This window comes from Aythya marila, assembly GCF_965140915.1.
Source record: "Aythya marila genome assembly, chromosome: 24".
Taxonomy (NCBI): domain Eukaryota; kingdom Metazoa; phylum Chordata; class Aves; order Anseriformes; family Anatidae; genus Aythya; species Aythya marila.
This window is the reverse complement of record NC_139065.1, coordinates 127,240-137,351: the sequence shown is the minus strand read 5'-3', so window position 1 is coordinate 137,351 and position 10,112 is coordinate 127,240. Positions and strand designations below refer to the sequence as shown.

Here is a 10,112-nt window from a genome sequence, read left to right as displayed (position 1 = left end):
CAATAGAGAAATTAGCTTTGAAAATTCAGCAGGCACAGTCTGTTTAAATGCAAAACCTGATGGCAAAAAAAACTTGTTCCTATGGCAGCATATTAGGATCTGATTTCCTTTTATCAGTGTAGGTTTATAATAAGATGGGCTTGGAAATTCCTCTGTCAGAACACAAATCTTGTAGAAATCTGATTTTGTCTATGGTTGTTGTTGTTGTTTCTGACTTTTTGTTTTTAATCAGCATAGCTTCTGATTTTCAGCTGGACACGTTTCAGTTTTAAGATCCACAATAGTATATGCCTACATGTATATCACAGAATCACTGAATGTTAGGGATTGGAAAGGACCTTGAAAGATCATCTAGTCCAATCCCCCTGCTGGAGCAGGAACACCTAGATCAGGTCACACAGGAACGCGTCCAGGTGGGTTTTGAAATTCTCCAGAGAAGGAGACTCCACAAGTCCCATGGACAGCCTGTTCCAGTGTTCTGTCACCCTCACCGTAAAAAAGTTTTGTCTCATTTAAGCAGAACCTCCTGTGTTCCAGCTTGCACCCACTGCCCCTTGTTCTGTCATTGGGTGTCACCAAGAAGAGCCTGGCTCCATCCTCCTGACACTCACCCTTTACATATTTATAAACATTGAGGTCACCCCTCAGTCTCCTCCAAGCTAAAGAGACCCAGCTCCCTCAGCCTTTTCTCGTGAGGGAGATGCTCCACTCCCTTGATCATCCTCGTGGCTCTGCACTCTCAAGCAGTTCCCCATCCTTCTTGAACTGAGGGGCCTGAACTGGACACAATATTTGAACAGAATTTGTGGTAACTTATCTTCATTGTTCCTACTTTTATTTTAGGCATTGATCAGTGATGGAAAATCATACTGTTATTTCTAGATGTAAACTTTGGGCATGCACTGAATTTCTGTAGCCCATTTCAGAGATTCCTGGGTAACAAACCCAAGAATTCTATGTTTTCTAAATTCTGTTCACAGAGAACACTTAAAACACTTCTTACAGAACATCAGTATACTATCTTTCACTTAGTGAAAGTGTAAAATAACTGATGTGACTGAATGGAGTGGTTTAGTTAACAGAAAGGTTAAAGATAAATAATTAAAAGCCTAACTGGTTGTTCCAGAACACAGCTACAAAGCTGCTGGCTGTAAAAGCGCATTAAAACTTTCTATCACTGAATAGTCTGAAGGTCAGCAAAGGGGCAATGAAAGAAAGAAATCCATAAGCATCAGATATTGAACTATGGATTTTAGCAAACTGTAGGAAAGAAGCTTTTTATGCACTCATAGGTTGTCACACTGTATTGCTGTTCCCAAAAGGTACTGGGATCTCAATCCCATCAAATATTTAGAGAGGTCTGTACTGAGGAAGCCTACAGTCATATCCAGGATGCTCATGGAAGAGTTTTTCTACCAGCTTAATAGTTTGTGTAAATTACTGAAGAAATAGGAATATGTTTATCACTCCAGTGATACTCAGAGCTTCTCTGACAAATGGCCAGGTTAACGTGATGCCAGGAAAGAAAAGGTAATAGGAAGGATTTTCTCTCTGTATTAGTATGATCATAACTTGAGTACAAGGGACAATAGTTACATTAGTCTGAAGGTCTATTCAGACTCATTTATTGTGTTTTCAGATGAAATATTTTTCATTCTTAATGCTTGGTCAGATATTTCTGTAATGCGCTGCAGTACATTCAGAAGCTGGGTAACAAAGTTTCAATGAACAGATGCACTGCTCAAATTATACTGCCTGCTGCAGTTACGGAGAATTCCTAGCATTCAGCATACTCTGCCTAACAGCTCTAACTTTTCATGACAGTAGGGCTCTGGACAGATGGAACTAAGGACATTACATCTATGTAGTTGCCTTAACAACCAAATTCATAATCACCTCAAAGAATGAAATCAGGTTTGTGTGACATGACCTATTTTATGTAACACCATCCTGACTGGCATTAATTATGTTCTCATCCTTTAATTCTTTATTGCTCAAATCCTGTATCAACTTTCTGTTATTTTACCTGATTTATCAGTGATAGATGTCAGGCTAGCTGGTTGAGCATTACCTGGGTCAACATTCTCTCTTTAAATATTGGCATAATATAAGCACTTTTCTAAATGTTTTGAAATTTCCCTAGTATTCTAAAACTTGTTGAAATTAGTAGCAGCAAGCAAAAGATCCTTAGCTTTGAGGTGATAACTTTTAAATATTTGTTTTACATCTTATTTAACAACTGTTATTGCAAATGTGCATGTTGGTTTGTCAGCCACCACATTTTCAAATGCAATGTAGTTACTGATGACTTTGCACTTACTCTGCATCAACAGTTTGTCTTCAGCTAGTAACATCCCTTGATATTACTCTTGGCCTCTGTCCTGGTAGAAGTTTATCTTCTGGTGTCTAGATTTCTGTACCAGTTTTCTACATTTTTCCAACTTCTAATACTGATAGCCTCTCCTCTCCTCTCCTCTCCTCTCCTCTCCTCTCCTCTCCTCTCCTCTCCGATTTTTAATTCTTATTTTGGGCACTTTTTGTCCGCTCCAGGATTTAGTTCTATGAAGTGTTTCCTTTTCCTTTCAGGATCATTATCTGCTTTGAAATATTCCTAAGGTTTTCCAGGAAAGAACATTCTTTTCCATGACTAAAGTTTTAAACAAACAAACCCACACATATATATGTCATGTATATGTGTATTATATATCATTATCTACATGTGTTTTTATGTCTATACTTATATAGCCTGTATGTTTAACTGCATTTAAAATAGTTCAGAAAAATATAAAACTAAGCATCATATTGGAGTAGTACCAAAATAAGTGTTTTACTTCTGTTGCTAAGTCTAGCTGAACAGATGTTACTGAGTGTAAAATTACTATTTTTTTCATGTCTATAAGACAGAAACAGTTATATTTAATTCCCAAGAAGTTATATGCTAAAAATGTCATTTCCAACTGAATAAGACATGTACACTAACTTGATCTTTTCTCACTTTTTTTCCTTCCAGGTGTTTCACAAACCCTAAACAAAAAGTGTTTCTCCCTTTTCAGTAGACATCTCAGTTTCACTGAAGTTGGTGCAGTATTTTGCTTTTCATTGTGCTGCAAAAAGTGGTTTCTCACAGTGAAACTAGATTATACCCTTGTTAATTAGTATTTCAGAGTGAATTGTTGTTGCTTTAGTATTTGCTCAGTAGGTTCAAGGCCAGATGATTTGTCTGCATGTTTTGTTTGAGTAGATAAAGTCAGGCTTTACCTAACCATGCTGTAGAGCAATTGCTTTGGTTTGAGTTTTATTATTTTATGTGTATAGCACTGCATCTCTCATTTGTGCCTGCCTGGTAATGAGCAAGCAGTGAACCAGACTGTATTAAATTTTCCAAAAACATAAGGGTAGAATTAGTCATATGTGATTCAGGATGACTCCATTTCCATGCTAGCTTCCCTGTCATGACGTTGCTGTCCTATGTAGCAATTAAATTAATCAATAACAAGTTTTTAAAAGCAGTGGTTAGTTTAAAAGCCAATGAGAGAGAATGACTGTTAAAATAATTAGATTTCCAGCTCCAGTTTCCAGGTTAGGATATTATGGACACATTTGTTCCTATCACATTTACTTTGCAGTTCAGTATGAATTTTCAATAGATGACTCTGCGATAAGAAAGCAGCAATTCAGATGCAATTATATAAACAGTAAGATCAGCCTGGAATTAGCCTGGAGAGTATAAAGCGCACACAGAGCTTGTGCTGGGTCACTGCCTCTCCCAGCTCAAGGCAGAATCAGGTTCCTGTAATAGGGAAGAATTCAGCTGACAAGAGGTTGGTCTTTCCAGACTTGCATTGTTGCAGCTACAGGGTAAACCAGACTGCATAATGACTTTTGCTATGGGAAAATGACAGCTGGAAGAGACTAGAGGGTGATGTCCATGTGTTTGTAGACACTGTCATTTAAAACTTGTAGTTTAGAAGGTATAGAGTAGACCCTGGAATTGTCTTGGAGCTAATCAAATCTTTGTTCTTGGGATCTCCCAGCAGGTCTGGGAAATGAGGTCAGCACAACAGACAGATGAAGCGCGGATTCATTGATTTGATCTCTTTGCTGACAATCTTTATTGTAATTTACTTGAATCTATTGTTTAATTCTTGGCAGTGTTCCCATTTCACCATGCCTCTAAGCCAACTGGAAAGTAAAAAATACAGTGGTATGTCTGATATGCACAACTGTTTCTTTTTTTCTCTTGAGCATTTTATAAGATGCTTTCTTTAGAAAAGTATTTTAAACCACTAAGATTATTTCTGCATCTCTGGTTAATTCTAGAGCTCATGTTCTCTCATGTCACATTTTCAAATCCTTTAGCAGGGAAGGATAGGAAAACCTCCTGTTATTTTTCTGTGTTGGTATTTTATCACTCATTGGTGAAAAGTGCCATGTAATATGATTTAGTGGGGAAAAATTATCATATATGTTGTTAGTGGCTTATTTACCCTTCTTTTCTGTTCAGTGGTTAGTACTATTTCAAATATATGTCTTGTATTGAAAATAATTTGTGAAGCCGTAGCTGAAAAAGTTGCAATTACTTCTACTTGGTGACTATCATAATTGCTCTTGTCGAATACTGAGAAAAGGACTGCAAGGCATGTCTGATTTTACTTAGGGTTTCTTTTTTTTTTTCCCCCCCTCCCATCTAGCATGAGTCCCTTCTTTGTGATGTCTCTCCTCTTTGGCCTGACTTTTGGTCAAACAGCATCACTTTGTGCTCCTTCAGAGTACACAATCCACGTGGAGAAAAGGGAATGTGCCTACTGCCTGGCCATCAACACCACCATCTGCGCTGGATTTTGCATGACTCGGGTACAGGAAGTTACTCTCTTTTAGGCAGTTGTTCCCGTAAAGGCCATCACTATAAAAGATGTGCCTATTCTTGCTGAAAAAAAAATGTGTGAAAGTTACTCAGGCTAAAAATGTCTGTCATAGACAGAAAAATCATATTATTGTCACAGTATCCAGTTAGCTTGTTGTGAAGGTACAGATGAGAAATGCCAAGGCTTCCGAATTCTGTGGAGTTTATAATAACAGTGGCATAACAGTGAACTGACTGCTGCTGTTGCTGCAGAGCCTCTCTAGTCTGTGGGTTCAGGATGGAACAAGTGAGAAGCAGATTGTATTTGGTCACTCTTTTAGTGATGACTTGATTAATTTCAAGTCCAACAAATTTGCCAGGGGGTGAAGGCAATTAACTACTATTGTGACAGCTGTTGAGAATATCTCACGTGCAGGCATGCCAAATGCTATGCTTGAGCTTCGCTATTCAACATAGCATTTTAATTTCCACCCTGGTCAGTAGGTAGTCAATACAGAATACAAGGTCCTGACAGTACTTTGGGCCAAACAGGACATTAGTAGTTAAAACCACAAAAGCAAGGCGAACATTTCTAGAGGTGTAGAGATTCCCAGTCACATGCAGATTCAAAGTGAAAGGTCTAAGCAGAAGTACACCAAAAATATCAGAACTAGTCTAAGTGTAAAGGGGTTGGCTTTCTGCACATATGAGAAAATACCAAAGGAAGTTTTTCAACACTCATGTATGCTTCTGTGAAACAATGCATTTCTTTTTTCTTTGTAGGACAGCAATGGCAAGAAGCTGCTGCTCAAAAGTGCTCTGTCCCAAAACGTGTGCACATACAAAGAGATGTTGTATCAAACAGCACTGATTCCGGGCTGTCCTCATCACACCATCCCTTACTATTCCTACCCTGTGGCCATAAGCTGCAAGTGTGGTAAATGTAACACTGATTATAGCGACTGTGTTCATGAGAAGGTTAGGCCAAACTACTGCACTAAACCACAGAAGCTCTGTAACATGTAATCTTCCAACAGAATGTGGTAGAAATGTACCTTTCTGCTCACAATTAAACATAAATAAAATTGTATTTCATAACAGGTTTGCAAACTGGTGTGCACAAAGTCTTATTCTAAAGAGGTATCACTAGAATTAATTTGATGAATTGGATGTTGTGAAATGCACAAAAGTAGAATCATAGGACTGCAGATTTATATTTAGGCCAAAATCTAATTTAGGGAAGAAGGAGAAGTAACTGTGTATGTATGAACCCTTGCTCATAAATTCCAGGTATTGTGCGAAGAGATGCTCAAAGACAAACCATTTACTATATCTAAGAATTAAAAACTGGACAACACATACTCTCAGTATTAAACAGTTCAGTAGACTGACATATCCTTGCAGCCTTCATATTAGCAACTGTATTTTTCCATGTACGTAATACATTTTTTTAGAGGACCCTAGCTTTTAGCATAGTCAGCTGGAATTAAGCACATGCAGTTATGTATCTACACTATGGTTCTGCTTTATCGCTAGCGTTGTCCAGACCTGTGTTCATTAGCATTGCTAAGCATACTTTTTCATGTCCTTGCACTAGCAGAGTAAGCCTCTCTTTTCTGTTACAGTGCATGGAAGAAGTTGTAACTCTTTCTTAGCATTGAAGAAACAGTGAAGCTTTAAATCTTGCTGCTCTATTCTCTGCAATAATACTACCATAAGTTGGTATTATTATTATTGTTATATATGTTATTATATTATGGTGTAATACCATCAAACTTAAAATGAAACTCAGAAAAGAACCCTCTCTTTCCCCACACAGGTCAACTGTCCCCTTTGAGTTTCAAAGTGATCTGAGCCCCATCATATTTGCTGAACATGCACAGGTGAGAAATGCAGACCCAGGAATTTGGAAATAAATGTAAAATAATAAATGTTTCCTTTTCTTTAGCTCTGATGATTCAGTGGCAAGTTTTGATTCTACTAGACCAACCACTGGGAATGAGAGCTAGTTTCCACCTGATTTAACTGATCCAAACAACAAAGTAGAACATACAGAATTCAGTGGTAACTTTGCCCCTCACCTCTATTACCTACAACAGGACTGATGAAAACACAATTTGATCTGTATCTGCTCAAGTAAATGTGTTGCCAGCTGATTCAAGATCACTATAGATAGAGAGCAGGACTACACTGAAGACATGAATAGGGCTGACCAAAAAGAAAAATAAAACCTTAGTTATTAACTCGATTACCAAAGTTTTTGTACTTTGCATTTCTGAGTAATTGTAGACAAGAAATTATCAATGTGTGGCAAACTATCACTAACTTCCTACTATTACTAGGATATATAGTATTAACACTATATAGTGTTGTAAATTCATTACATTTCTTTTTAATTATACTAACATCCATTTTTTGAAGTTAAATATTGCATTCAGAAAAGCTATTAGGGTGAATCAAAGTGATTATAAACCAATTTAATTAAGATGAAAACCAAAAAGTTTGACACATACAGAACGTGAATGATTTGCAATATTAGAAAAGGAATGATCCCAATCCCTGGCTAAAAGTGTCTGAAATGGTCATTTCCTGTCAGTTTGACTGTACTCTCGTAAGTTACAAGAGTCAAATTTACTGTAGCACCTGGAAATACTACTGTAGTAGCATTTAGTATTTAGTATTAGTAGCGAGGTGGGAGTTGGTCTATTCTCCCACATGCCTAGGGACAGGACAAGGGGCAATGGGCTAAAGTTGCACCAGGGTGAGAAATGCAGCAGGGGAGGTTTAGGTTGGATGTTAGGAAGAACTTCTTTACTGAAAGGGTTGTTAGGCATTGGGATGGGCTGCCCAGGGAAGTGGTGGAGTCACCATCCCTGGAGGTCTTTAAAAGACGCTTAGATGTAGAGCTCAGTGATATGGTTTAGTTGAGGCCTTGTTAGTGCTAAGTCAGCGGTTGGACTGGGTGATCTTGGAGGTCTCTTCCAACCTAGACGATTCTGTGATTGACATTAGCAAAACCAAAAGGGTAACTACACCTATTTATAGTAATAAGCAGCACTGCAAAATTATTGTAATGATCCCTCTATCTGATAGACTTGTCTTCAGTCTGAAGATATGCATGCAAAAAAAATAACAGTCTACTTGCATGGTTGATGCCTATGCAAACTCACTGAGAGGAAAATGACTGGAATGACTTCTTTTATAGTGAAAAAAAAAAAAAAAAAGACATTTCTGTGAGTGTTACTTGTTAAATATCCTTTCACATGCTCTCTCAAACCACTTTTTCCCTTTGGCCTTTCAGCAGTATTTGTTTTCTACTTTAAGTCCAGGTCCAGCAGGACTTTTTCATGTAACACCTTTTCACATAACTAACCAACAGATTTGCAGACAGCACGAAGATGTTGGGAGGAGGCAAAGATCTTAATTTTGGACAGGAAGTAACAGAAAAGCATGGGAGCACACAACACGAAGGAGGCCTGCAGGAGCTGCAGTCAGCTGGAGCCCACACCGAGGCAGGTTTGTCCTCTGAAGGTAACTGGCCTCCTCCTCCATACCGACATCGCCGTCGCATTAAACGCGAGGCCTCTCGTGTCTAGAAAAGGCTTGGAAACCGGGCCGTGCTCCAGCTCCCGTTGCTCTGACGCCCACCGGCTTACAGCGAGGCGCCCGCCCGTTCCCTGGCCGTCGCCGCCCCCGCGACCTGCCGCGAGCAGGAGCGCAGCGCAGCGCCACGAGGCGCCCCCCGCCTGCTGAGGCGCGGTCGGCAGGGCGGGCCCGCGAGCGCCCCGGAGGAGGGGACCGAGGGGGTGAGGCGGCGCCGGGCCCGCGCTGCGCGGAGGCGCCCGCGGACGGAGCCGCGCCTCGCCCGTCCTCGGCGCCCAGCCCCGCCGCCACAGCTGGGGGAGCAAGGGGCCCCGTCATCGTCGCCGCCTCAGCCGCTGCGGGAGCGGAGCGCGGGCCGCGTGAGTGCTGCCGGCCGCCATGGCGGAGCTGATCCCGGCCGCGCCCCGCCCCGCCCCGCCGCGCGGCTCCCTGCGGGCTGGCGTCCGCCGCTCCGCTCCGCTCCGCGCGGCGGTCCCGGCGGTGCCGCGGCCGCGCGCTCTGGCCGGGGCCGGCTCCGGCTCCTTCTGCAGCCCGCCTGCGGCTCGGCTCCGGGGCGGCCGTGGCACCGCCGAAGGCGGCGGGCGCTCTCCTCCGGGGCCCGGCCCGGGGAACCCCCCGCCGGGCCGTCAGCCGCCCGCCTCGCGGGCCTGTGGCGGCGCGGCCGGTTGTGGGCTCCCCGGCTCGCGCCGTCGCCGCCCGGTCGCGCGTTCGCAGGCCGGTGGCCGGCCCCGGCGTCCTGGGCGTGCTGCGCTTCGGGACCCGACAGGTGAGGCGAAGGCGGCTGTGGCCCGGCGGGGGGGTCTCCCTCAGGCGCCGCCGGCCGTGCGGGGGGCGGTGCGGGGCCGTCCCCGGCCTGAGGCCGGGACCTTGCGGGAGACGGCTGCGGACAGCGCGCGCCGCACGGCACAAAGACAAGTTCTCCCCGCTAGGCTTTTATTTCAGGTTATCTTTATTAGAGCGTTGCTTCAAATTCATGGCAAAACCGGTAAAACACCACTTCAGAACACGTTACGCTACAGGGAAGTGGAAGCTAATTTCAGCAACAGAAGGAACATCAGCCCTTTTTTTTTCTTTACAGAAAGCTGCTATAGAGGTAATGCTGCTACAGACTTTGCAGTCATACACTGATGATACCCCAGTTCTATCCAAAATCAGAATTTGTGCTATAGAAACAAATACATTGCACTGGAAGTGGTTTGTGTTTTGGAGAACCTAGTAGAGGCAGAAGCACCAACAGAGAGGAAGACGTGATATCGGTAAGCTTTATTTATGTACATTTCTATGAACGTCATCTGATGCTGTTAATCAGTAGCCTCCAAAGGCTGTAAAAGATAGTATTTGAAGGCTTAAGATAACTCAATTTAATTTTCAATAAATATGAAATACATTTTGCTATAAAACTATCACTTTCAGTATAAAGTGAAATATGAATCTTCATTGTAGGGATATTACAGGGCTGTGCTTCATCAGCTCCTGTTCAATCTCTGGAAGATATCAAAACTGGCTGAGTTTAACTGTAACAAGTGAAGCTCCCACTCAAGTCAGTTACTCAGAAAAAAATAGACATGGTAAATGTGAATAATGATGTTAAAAGAAATTAGGGAATCAACTACTTACATTTTTATAGGTTAGAACAAACTGGTTGACTGGATCAGACTGGAAGAAA

The 10,112-nt window shown here is 42.0% G+C and overlaps 2 protein-coding genes across 3 annotated transcripts in view; both read left to right on the top strand.

The window, feature by feature from the left end:
• Positions 1 to 4,692: 4,692 nt before the first annotated feature.
• On the top strand, positions 4,693 to 5,869 carry TSHB (thyroid stimulating hormone subunit beta; the record flags this gene model as incomplete). Its single annotated transcript, XM_082778666.1, has 2 exons — positions 4,693 to 4,854; positions 5,627 to 5,869. The coding sequence occupies 2 exons, from the start codon at positions 4,693 to 4,695 to the stop codon at positions 5,867 to 5,869; spliced, it is 405 nt and encodes a 134-aa protein (XP_082634792.1).
• A 2,942-nt stretch (positions 5,870 to 8,811) lies between these two features.
• The window catches only part of LOC309886938 (uncharacterized protein), a 125,219-nt gene continuing 123,918 nt past the window's right edge, over positions 8,812 to 10,112 (top strand). For both annotated transcript variants that reach the window (XM_082778272.1, XM_082778271.1), the window contains exons 1-2: positions 8,812 to 9,212; positions 9,525 to 9,702. In XM_082778272.1, coding sequence (XP_082634398.1) covers positions 8,825 to 9,212; positions 9,525 to 9,574 — 438 coding nt within the window. In that variant the 5' untranslated portion in view covers positions 8,812 to 8,824 and the 3' untranslated portion in view covers positions 9,575 to 9,702. The remainder of the gene's footprint in view (positions 9,213 to 9,524; positions 9,703 to 10,112) is intronic.